At 31.2% G+C, this 12,236-nt stretch overlaps 1 protein-coding gene across 1 annotated transcript in view; it reads left to right on the top strand.

Annotated features, from left to right (window-relative positions):
• The first annotated feature begins 371 nt into the window (after nt 1–371).
• The window catches only part of LOC125847259 (probable LRR receptor-like serine/threonine-protein kinase At1g07650), a 34,239-nt gene continuing 22,374 nt past the window's right edge, over nt 372–12,236 (top strand). Inside the window, 3 exon segments of the mRNA XM_049526918.1 lie at nt 372–729; nt 11,763–11,870; nt 11,965–12,142. Of these exon segments, the coding sequence (XP_049382875.1) occupies nt 372–729; nt 11,763–11,870; nt 11,965–12,142 (644 nt within the window).

The raw sequence follows: 12,236 nt of genomic DNA on the forward strand, positions 1-12,236 counted from the left end.
GCCTGACCCGAGAACGCCTGACCCGAGAATGCCTGACCCGAAGATGCCTGACCCGAAGACGCCTGACATGAGGATGCATGACCCGATGATGCCTGACCCGAAGACGCTTGACCTGAGGATGCCTGACCCGAGAACGCCTGATCAGAGGATGCCTGACCCGAGAACGCCTGATCAGAGGATGCTTGATCCGAGAACGCCTGACCCGAGGATGACTAACCCCAGGATGCCTGACCCAAGAACGCCTGACCCGAGGATGCCTGACCTGATCCGAGGATGCCTGACCTGACCCGAGGAGGTCTACTCCCCGAGAACACCTGACTCGAGGAGGCCTTAACCCGAGGACGCCTGGCCTGAGGACGCCTAACCTGAGGATGCTTGACCCGAGGATACCTGACCCTGACCCGAGGATGCCTGACCCGAGAACGACTGACCCGAGGACGCCTGACCTGAGAACGCCTGACCCGAGGATCCCTGACTCGAGGATGCATGACCCGAGGATGCCTGACCCTCGGACACCTGACATGAGGATGCATAACCCGAGGACGCTTGACCTGAGGATGCCTGACCCGAGGATGCCTGACCCGAGAACGCCTGACCCGAGGATCCCTGACCCGAGGATGGCTGACCCGAGAACGCCTGATCCGAGAACCCCTGACCTGAGGATGCCTAACCCGAGGATGCCTGACCCGAGAACGCCTGACCCGAGGATGCCTAACTTGACCCGAGAAGGTCTACTCCCCGAGAACGCCTGACCCGAGGAGGTCTACTCCCCGAAAATGCTTGACCCGAGGACGCCTGGCCTGAGGACGCCTAACCCGAGGATGCCTGACCCGAGGACGCTTGACCCGAGGATGCCTGACTCAAGGAGTACTAACCTGAGGACGCCTGACCCGAGGATGCCCCTACTCCCCTGTTGACACCCAATTTTGACCATCCCCGATAATAATTAATTTCTGAGTTTCTTAATTTTCAANGCCTTTAGGCCTAAAAATGAAAATGGGCCCAAGTGCCGGCCCAGGCGGACAGGAAAACCGAATTTGGGCCCAAGTTCCTTTCTCTCTTTGTTTTTTATTATATTTTTTTACTCGTTATTATTTGCTATTAATCTTAAGGTTTTTAAAGAATTCAAGTCCCCAAAAGACACCCATTTTTTTTATTTAATTACTTAAACTAAATTGTTCATCTCTACTTAACGTAAAGAAAATAAATAAATAAATTCACAAAATATTTCACTTAGATAATATTTCAATATTTCCCCTTTTTCCCTTTTAAAAATAGTTCTAACTATAAACTAATTCAATTTTTGCAAAGTTAAGCTAGGTTAAAATTATTTTAGCCAAATAAATTAATTGTCGGATAACCGCATTAGCGGATATTCTAGGTGCTTTAAAAACCTTCCTAGAATATTAATAAGAACCTCGAACCTTTTTTTAAGTTTTCATTAGATTCCTGTTTTAGTCTTTTGAAAACAATAGTTTTCTTGATTTTTCTTAAAAATTAAGTGGCGACTCTTAAACCAGTCAAAATAATATTTTTCCAATAAAACATCCCCCTCTGACCCAAGGAAAGCGCCGTGCATTCCTCGAGGCTCACCCCCCCGACCTGAGCCACACGCCGTGCGTGCCACGAGGTTCCCCCCCTCCCTGAGGCACATAGCTGCAAAATTTCCCCACCCTGGCATCGTGCCTCGAGGCACCCTGTCCCGCTTGCCCTGAGGTACGGAGCCTCAAAATTTCCCCACCCAACCCCTAAGGCTCGCCTGTCCCGCCCGCCCTTTCCGCCCAGGCCGTTCAAACCTTTAACAATAAAGTTCCGGGTCTCGTTTTATCCCTTCAATCTTGATGATTTGTGAGTAGTTTCAGAAATTAATCAAGAAAAAGGAGATGAGTTTTGTTCACTTATAATAAAATAAAGGAACAAGCAGAAGACATGTTTAAGACATGCTCCAGGAAATTTGAAAGGATTTTAATCCATGTTGAGCAATCAAACTTAAAAAAAATCATGTTTTCAATTTTGATGACCACCCCCCTGCCTCTTTCTGATTCAAGCTTTGCAGACATAACAAATCAGATGATGCTAATTAATGTGGACATCAGAATGGAAAAATAATATAACTAATTACTAAACCAGGACTACAAACATAAAAATATATATTTGCCTCTTTGCTCGCAATCTAAAGTATAAATAATAGTTTTGGGGGGATAGCAGGTCAATCAAATGAAGAATGACAGGTACTATTAAGAAGTAGCTGAATAATTCAAACTACATTGCATCACACCTCTCTCATGTGCAACATAATTTGGAGTCCCACAAGTGGAATAGTCAGTGACCCTGACTCCCTGTTAGAGATTTGAATAAATACCCAAAGTCTTACTTTTAAGTTCCCTTAGAAATCAAGAAGCAAATTTTCAGGCTGGGGAACAAGGAACAATAGTTAAAGATTAAGATAGATAGTCTTCACAACAGATTTTCCAATCAGCAATTGCAAACCTTCAGATCTCGGTGGTATTGCTGTGACAGTGAGCAATTGCATCAATGAGTTGGTGAAAGTAACCACCAGGCATGATATACCAAATTCCCCATTCCTACAAGTTGATTTTGAGGTTACATATAAATTATTCAATAAATCGTCGAGGAACAATAGTTGCAATATAAAAAACTTAAACAGGAAATGAGTGATCAAGAAATGGATTTTGGGATGTGGTGGATACTCAATAAGCTTGCCACGAGGTAGTGATGCCAAAAGTTCCTCAAGATACGTTGTTGGAGCACGAAGAAACAGAAGGAAGAAGAAAGTACGTCTACAGCTGAATCATAAAATAAGTTTTCTGGAAACTCTTAAGGCATCCATAAATGAAAACGATATAAACTATGTTACACAAGGCCTAGACAATATCAACTTCCAAGACGAGCAAGAAAACCCCCAAAACCATCCAAACTTCACTCCTATATCATCAAACAACAAACATAGACTATACTCCCCCTGGTAATACTCTCTAATTGTCAAACTGATTGGGAAAAGAATCGGCTATATCTACTTCCAAAACCGCCTCCAAGCTCCTTGGCAACTCTCCGAAAAAATAAACCTCTAATTTCAGACTTCTATCTCATAAAGCTAACAAAACTAGAAAACTATGAAAAATGAATGACGTGGGTTTTGGGCCATCATATGAAACTGTCTTTTGGATCCATACTACCTTTTCTTAATGAATTGGGTCTGCTGGAGTTGGCCCAAATTTTGTCTGAAAGTTGAGTCTAAAGTGAGGTAACAAAATAGTTACATTTTTTTTTTTATAATAGAAGGGGTTAGATTTGAAATTAAGATATAGCCATATCAGTTTCATTTATGGCCAATTCTAATTAAGAACGTAACCAAATGTACTAAATTCGGCTAGAATTCAAATAAGATTAATTAACAAGCTTCTTAATCTCAACGAAATAAAATCATTATAAATGAATTAATTCGAAAATATAATCTACTGACTAACTAATACTAATTTAACAAAATATTTGAGTGAAACAAAAAAAATTTTGAGACAATTTTTGAATAATTATATACATAATTATATAAAAGCAATGGCGTACGCAACACTTTTTTGCAAGCGGTGTCACCTTTTAATATATATAATGATTCACGTAAACTTTTATATCTTTTCCAAAAAGTAAAATAAAAAAGTACTTTAACTTTTTCTCAATAATTTTTTTATTTTGAAAATATCTCATTAGAAATAATAGTGTTATATATATATATATATATATATATATATATATATATATATATATATATATAAAAGAAAGAAAAAATAGAAGGCAAAAGAAGAAAGAAATATGCATGTGATAAACTTAACCATCCGAGCTACACACCATTTACACAAAATATTATCACTATATATATATATATCAAATGTCTTCGATAAAGCCGCGTCTTGTGACACCCCTTAAACCTTCATAGATTCTCCTTAAAGCGTACACATTATTTAAAAATCATATCAAGTAACAAAACTATTTTAAAATAATGAGTTGGGGAAGCATTGCATATAGTCCCACTTTTTTTGGTATATTTTCGTATTTACGAGTCAACTTTTAGGAATTAATCGATTTTTTTGATTTTTCGTGTGTATTAGCTCATGAATCTGGTTTATGTATAAATAAAAGAAATTCACGGACATTGTATTCACTACCTTTATTTTTAAAGATATCATGAGAATTATAAAAAAATAATGCGGAGCTTTACAGTTATTCCTTTATATTTTGTTGATTGGCTGGTAAATATGACTATTCGTTTTCTTAAATGGCCTACTTTGTGCTTTTGAATTCACAATCTTTTTGAAATATTAATTTTTCTATTTGTATCGAGTCTATGTGTTTAGAGATCTTTGAAGCTAACAAAGATGTGATATTTTCACTATATTTTAAATATATTGTAGATACTATTTGCACTGGTTGGACACATACGAGTGTCTAGAAATTAATATTATTAAAAGTGAAAATTTTCAAAGTGCACAAGTAAAATTATTATTTTAATCTATACTAAATTAAATATATAATTAATTAAATATTTAATACTAAATACTAAGTGAAAAGGTGCTAAGTCAAAAATTAAATCAACTTTAAATGCAATAAAATAAGAAAGATGAAACATGAAAGATCACGGTTTCAAGACTCTTCATTTCTACAAATTAAATTTGAAAACTATTTATCATTTCATTTCCTCATATTGAATGAAGAAAAAAAATTGGTCTCGCAAACTATAAATTAAGCACTGGACACTATCAAATAGACCATAAGAAATGGAGTGATAGGATTTAATTATTGATTTCAAAGTCTTATTTTATTTGATTCCTTCTTCACCTGTGTATTATCACATTCAATTATATTTTTGTTTGTTATTTTTTTTCTCTCTTTCAACTTTGATGGCATCACAAATCATAATCCTGGAATAAAATATAACTATAATTATACGTGATAAATTCGATGATTCACTATATTTATTTGTTAAGAATTTTTTATTTCTTTACAATTTTTTTTTTTATGTTGCACAATATCAATTTCTAAACTTTTAAAATTTGTTGATTGTATGAAATATGTGATGAATACATTATTATTTAAGAAAAACGTGCAACGCAAATTTCCAGCAACTAGCAAGAATGATAAATACAAAAGAGGTGGCTATTTTTGGGTACGTGCATTTTAGGTAGGATAAGACATGAAGTGGGGAAGGGGGAAAAGAAAATAAAATGAAAAGAAAGATTACTCTTGTTTTCTATTTTAACTTTGTTTTAGCAATAATTTTATTTTTCTTGTCCACTTCAAAACACAATAGATTATTCCAATTAATGTTCACGTATTTTCTCTTATTATATAAGTGGGAGTTGAGGCTACCCATTAATTTGACATGTGGAATTACTAGATTTTTCTCATATTATTCTCTATTCTACTATATAATAAAAGGGAGTTTATGATGGGACATTCTACTATTTACAAATGACTTAAAAAGTATCTTAATAAAGCATTTACAAATTACTTAAAATATTTTAAAAATATATAATAAAATAGGTTGACTCTCAGAATTCTATCAAGGTCACATATATCGGGACAGAAAAAATATAATATATCATTTTAAAATTACCAAAAAAGTATTATAAATAATAATAATTAACAACTTAAAATACCTGAAAGACATTTTAAAATGGTTAATTTTGTAATTTTATCCATATCACATAAATTAGAACAAAGTGACCAGTAATGTAGGTTATTTGAAAGTTACATAAAAATATTATAAATCACAATAATTAATAACTTAAAACATTTTTAAAAAAAATTTGAAAATTTGGATGACTCTCCAAATTTCATTTGTGTCACATAAATTCAGACAACAAAAATAACATATATTGGATCCATTTTAATTTATTTGTCATAAATCATGATAATTGACAACATAAAATATGTTTTGAAAAAGATACAAAAAATTCCACTGATTCTTGAAGTTAATCTATCATAAAAATATTATAAATCATGATAATTGACAATATAAAATATTTCAAAAATAAATACATATAAAAAAATTCGATTGATTCTTCAAATTAATCTATCATTAAAAATTATGTATAAAATACAATAAATCGTGATAATTGACAACTTAAAATATTTATTAAAAAAACACAAAAAAATAAAATGACTGATCTATTTAGAAATGACTTAAAAAGATAAATCATTTACAAATGACTTCAAATATTTAAAAGATATATAATAAAATAGGTTGACTCTCAAAATTCTATCAGGCTCACATATATTGGGGCAGAAAAAATAACACATATCATTTTAAAACTACCAAAAAAGTATTATAAATAATAATAATTAACAACTTAAAATATCGGAAAGACATTTTAAAAGGGTTAATTTTGTAATTTTATCCATATCACATAAATTAGGACAAAGTGACCAGTAATGTACGTTATTTGAAAGTTACATAAAAATATTATAAATCACAATAATTAATAACTTAAAACATTTTTAAAAAAAATGAAAATTTGGATGACTCTTCATATTTCATTTGTGTCACATAAATTGAGACAACAAAAATAACATATATTGGGTCCATTTTAATTTATTTGTCTTTTTTTTTTAGTTTTTTTTATATTTAAAAATTGCGTAAAAATACTATAAATCATGATAATTGACAACATAAAATATGTTTTGAAAAAAATACAAAAAATTCCACTGATTCTTGAAGTGAATCTATCGTAAAAATACTATAAATCATGATAATTGACAACATAAAATATTTCAAAAATGTTGTATGTAGGTAGTCTTATTATGCCTTAAATAGTGTCAAAGAAAGTATAGATTTGTGATAAAAAAACTTATTCCTTTATTCACGCAAACAATCGCTTCGAAAACTCGGTTATTAGCCCCAAAACATATCATTTATATTATTGGGCCCGAACGTTATCTAGTTATAATATCCAGTGGATCCAAATTCCACTAGACTTCCAATGCTAGGGCCTTTTTAAAATAATAATAATAATACTAATAATTTCCCCCGATTAAAGACTTGTCAGTATATAAAATATTCACATTTTATTTATTATTTTATTTTGCTTTTCAAGTCAAGCGTAAATTTCTTATGTTTGATGTAAAAATATTCTCTAGCAGCCTTTCTTTTGGTACCAAATATAACCCGAAGAGAAGCTATGAAATATAATGGACATTGTTAAAAACGCTAGGTATGGAAAAAGGGAGATACAATAAAATGTAATTTAATTACTAGGATCGAATTCAAATAAATTAAGAATTGAGGAATTCTATTTATTCTATCGTGGAAATAAGAGCGGCCTCATGGCATAATTTATGGAAGCAAAGTGTAGGAAAGGAAATTAAATTAGAAATTTTATCAAACCACGTGTATTAAATGTTTAGAGCTAATTATATCATATTACTATCTTTTTTTAAATTATAAAAATTTCTTAAATTTGGTGGAATCTGGATATATCACAAAAAGTCTTCATATATCATGTCTCGATTTTAGATACATCGCGTACGTCCCGATACATTATGTAAAGTGATGTGTCCAACCGATATATCGCGTAAATAATGTATCCGAAAATATGAAAGACTAACAATTTTTGCAATTTTTCCAAATAATAAAAAATTATAAAAAATATAATAAAATAAGTATATTTACGTAATTTTTCATAAATTGAACAAAAGTCATCCCATTTAATTATGTCATGTTCAATTTTGGTCTTCTTGTACGTCCGCTTGAAAGAAAAAAAAATTATTTCCAATGTCTACACATGTTATTATGTTCCATTGGATCCAAATTCCACTAGACTTTTCAATGCTAAGGTACTATATACAGACTGTTTCTATCGAAAATAAATATTTCAAAGTAGACGGCTAGCAAAAGGATAACAAATATCTTTGTCGCTTGTCTCCTTTATTATTTTGGATAATTATCTTGAAAAAATATTTAGTTATTCTTTTCTTGATAATGTATTTATAATAATACCTCAAGGAGTTGAGTTTATGGGTTAAACACGGATTTGACTCCTGTCTAGTGTCTTTTTCATCCAGTTGATCCAGTCCCCCTTTAATTTGGTGCCATTTGTCACATAATGATCTAAGGGTCAATAATTATTTAACCAAAACAACCTCTTAAACCATGGTTAAGCTACAATATCTTTTTTAATTTCTTTTTGTTCCATATTAACGACATGTATATAGGAGAGGATCTTTTTGATCCATCATTGCTCTGATTTCTTTTTTTCAACTTTTTTTTTTCACGTTCTTTTCAAAAATCAATTAATTTTCATCACAAGCCCAATTTCTTTCAAACTAAAAACTCCATTATTTTCATATTATATAATAACTCTTCCCAGATTTCTTTATACATTCAACTTCTTAACAAAATTGAAGTGCATTACAATGGCCACAAGAAATTTCTACAGCTAAATAGTATTACTGTTCTTGTTTCTCGCTATCAGACGGTTAAGAGAGAGTAAGAGATTTCTTCGATTATTAAATAGGTGTTCGTTAATACGAGATGAAAACCTATATAGTAACTTAGTTTTTCTCAGTTAACCAAGAACATGAAATTATTGTTTCTCACCTACTAAGTGCAAATAGCTTCTGCCCATTTACTTTCACTCTTATCACTTTTTAAGGCCCAAGTAATACAAGCATAAAATGCACCAAAATAAACCACTTTTGACAGTCAAATAAGCGACCCTCTCAGATTTCTTTTCTATCTTGAGAATTCAGCGGTAAGCCAAAAAGATACCGTAGCTTAAACATGGTTTAAGAGGTTGTTTTGGTTAAATAATTATTGACCCTTAGATCATTATGTGACAAATGACAACAGATTAAAGGGGGACTAGACCAACTGGATGGAAAAGGCACTGGACAGGAGCCGAATCCGTTAAACACATGAATTAAGAAATACGAGTTCAACATAGAAATATTGTTACACTTGAATAAAAGGTAAGAAATTTGAAATTAAAAGAAACCATGTTGAAGGTCGAAACAAAAAAATAAATCAAGTCGAGTTAGATTAGATTCATTAACCACGTTCCAATGGGATTTATAGAAAGAAGCTAAGAGAAATTCGATCGATCATTACTACTCTTATATATAGCATCATATTGATGCTATTGCCTCTTATATTGTTCACACAAATTGAGATTTATTCTTTGCAAATAGTAGTCATCGTAAGCCGTGCTTAAACTGGTTGGACGTATTATAATTTTAGGGATAATTTTGTCAACTCTAAATAAGGTATTCGAATGAGGCAATAGTCTACTCATCTTATTCAGCAAATTAGCATGTCAAATTCAATTCCAATAGGTCATTTGGCGAATGATGTACATGTATACACCACCTATGAGATATACAAATGATTTTTTTTTATCTTTTATGAGTGAGGTAAAGACAAAAAAGTGGAGTTATATCTAATCAAATAATTATTAAAATAGCTAAAAAAAAATTAAGATATTTAATTAATGGCAAGTTAATAAAAACACATTTTTCTTATTAGGAGTGAATAGTTTTTTTTTTTTTTTTAAAAAGGAATGTACTCAAACTAAAAACACGAGTGTAATGAAGGGAGTAGTTTTTTGTAGTAATATTTTATTATTTTGCACTATTATTATTATTTTCTATTTAAAATGATAAGTTTCAAGGACAAGGACTAATGATTTTCCAATGATATTACTAATTGGGGCCCAGAATATAGTAAGTCAAGCCTCAAGTCAACTGATGTCTATTTTATGATCTTTAAACTAATAGGGTTCATATCTTAAGTGTGATAATACTAGTTAATTTTATTTAAATTTTCTTCTAACTTTTTTTTTATTCTTGTAAATAGTTTTTCTGACATAAAGCAACTCTTGTCTGACTTTTCTAGTTAATTGAACTCACAACATATTTTGGTGTACTCACTTTTCTAGAGTCACAAATACCCTATAACCAAATGTGATTTATTTTTCAATGACCAGTTTATCTGGCTTCACTTTGCGACAAAAAAATAGGGTAATTTTCACAGGTTATTACTCAATTAACTTTCAGTAACATTAAAGTTAGCAATTCATTTTTAGTCGAAAAATAAAGTCACTAAACTACCTATTCGTAATACTTAAGACACATGATTAAATTTTGTTATAATAAAGTTATATACTAAACTATATATGTGTTAGCAGTTCCAAAAATACAAATGATCAGAAAGTTAAATTTACAATGTCGGAAATGACATATCATTGCCACATCATCATTTTGCACTATGTAGATACCACACAAAACCTTTTTTTTTTTTTTTTAAATCGCGAAATCTTCCTTTCCATAACCTAGATTGAAAAAATATGAAAACTAAAAGAAACAATGAGTAAAATTGAGTTTATATAAATGATAATCATAGAATTAAAAAAAAAAAGACGTATTACAAGGGTGAATTTAAAATTTAAATTCTTTGAATTTGCGATTAAGGTTCCAACCATTTAACCCGGCCACATCTATGTAGGCTACTCCCTGCTTACTGAAGTATTGATTCATAATCTTTAATTGGATGATCCAACGGCAGGGGAAATCACAGCGCAGAGCAAAACAAACTTGTGTAGTACTTACTATGACATGCATGTGTCATTCCTTCTTTCAGGTTGCAGTAATATTATTGGCCAAACACATACACAACCCCTTAAACTTGGCTCCATTTTTCATTTTGGCACTCCAACTTAGCCTTGTTCCATTTTAACCCTTGAACTCTATTTTTTCTGTTCCATTTTAACACGAAATACTATTTTTATGATTTCTTTATTTTATATATATTCTTCAAATGCAACTTCTTATTTTAAATCGACACGTGTCAGTTAATTTTAGTTTAAAATATTAAAAATTAACAAAAATTTTAAAAAAATAGACGTGTGCCTGTTAATTTTCATTAAAAAATTAAACATTCGCGAACGAACATAAAAAATTTCAAACAATAATATTATTTTTTGAGATTTCTCTGTATTTTTGCATGAAAATAAATTGACGAAAGTTCTTTGATTTTCTTTCTTAAACATTCAATTAAATTAAATAACACTACTTATTTATTTTTTCTTATCATCTAGGCTATCTAAATTTAATGCAAATACTCACTTTTAATTTTTAATATAAATCAATACGAATAAAAAAACTCATCTTCAATACGAGTAAAAAAACACACTTGTTCATTGCTAATAACACTACTAAAAAATGTTAAACTCGATTGACTTTATTAGGTTGTGGGTGATTTTTAAGAAAGAAAACCAACACAATTTCGTCGGTTATTTTTCACACAAAAATACATAACACTCTTAAAAAGAAATTATTATTTTTTAAAAATAATTATTTTTTGTTAATTTTTAATTTTTTTAACTAAAATTAACTGACACGTGTCGATTTAAAATAAGAAGTTGCATTTGAAGAATATATATAAAATAAAGAAATCATAAAAATAGTATTTCGTGTTAAAATGGAACATAAAAAATGGAGTTCAAGAATTAAAATGAAACAAGGCTAAGTTGGAGTGCCAAAATGAAAAATAGGGCCAAGTTTGAGGGGCTATGTATGTGTTTGGCCAATATTATTTGATGTCCTTTTCAACATGTCTCTCACACACACATTCTCAGAAACTCTCTAATAATATTATATTATATTATATGTATCTCATTCATTCCTAGATATATATATTCGATAAATCTTCATTATGTATATTCACTTCAACTTTTTTTTTTTTTGCATTTTAGAGAAGATGATGTCATCCTGCAATTCTTCATTTCTGCTCATCACCTTCAGCTTACTCCTAATTATTTGCGAAGCACAAAATGGTCGCGGCCTTCTACCTGAAGAAGAAAGTAATGTTTGTCTCTCATAAGCATATAAATTGGAGTTTGAATATTTTGTTGTAAAACTGTAGTGTGATATCCGACTAATTTTACGATTTTGCAGAGAATGCTCTGAGAGAAATAGGGGAGCAGTTAGGGAAAAGTGATTGGGATTTTGATGTGAATCCCTGTGATGAGAGCACTAGCTGGACTACACCAGGAACGGATGATTTGTCAGTGTATGTGAGCAATGTAACCTGCAATTGCAATACCCCTAATGGTTCCTGTCATGTACAAAGCATGTAAGTCTTCTTCCTCTGCCTCTTTTTATATCTTTATAATTTGATTTACCTCCAATTTCTCTTGTTTTTTTAGTTAAAGTTTGTGAATGAGGCA

The sequence above is a fragment of the Solanum stenotomum genome, chromosome 12 (genome assembly GCF_019186545.1).
Source record: "Solanum stenotomum isolate F172 chromosome 12, ASM1918654v1, whole genome shotgun sequence".
NCBI lineage: Eukaryota > Viridiplantae > Streptophyta > Magnoliopsida > Solanales > Solanaceae > Solanum > Solanum stenotomum.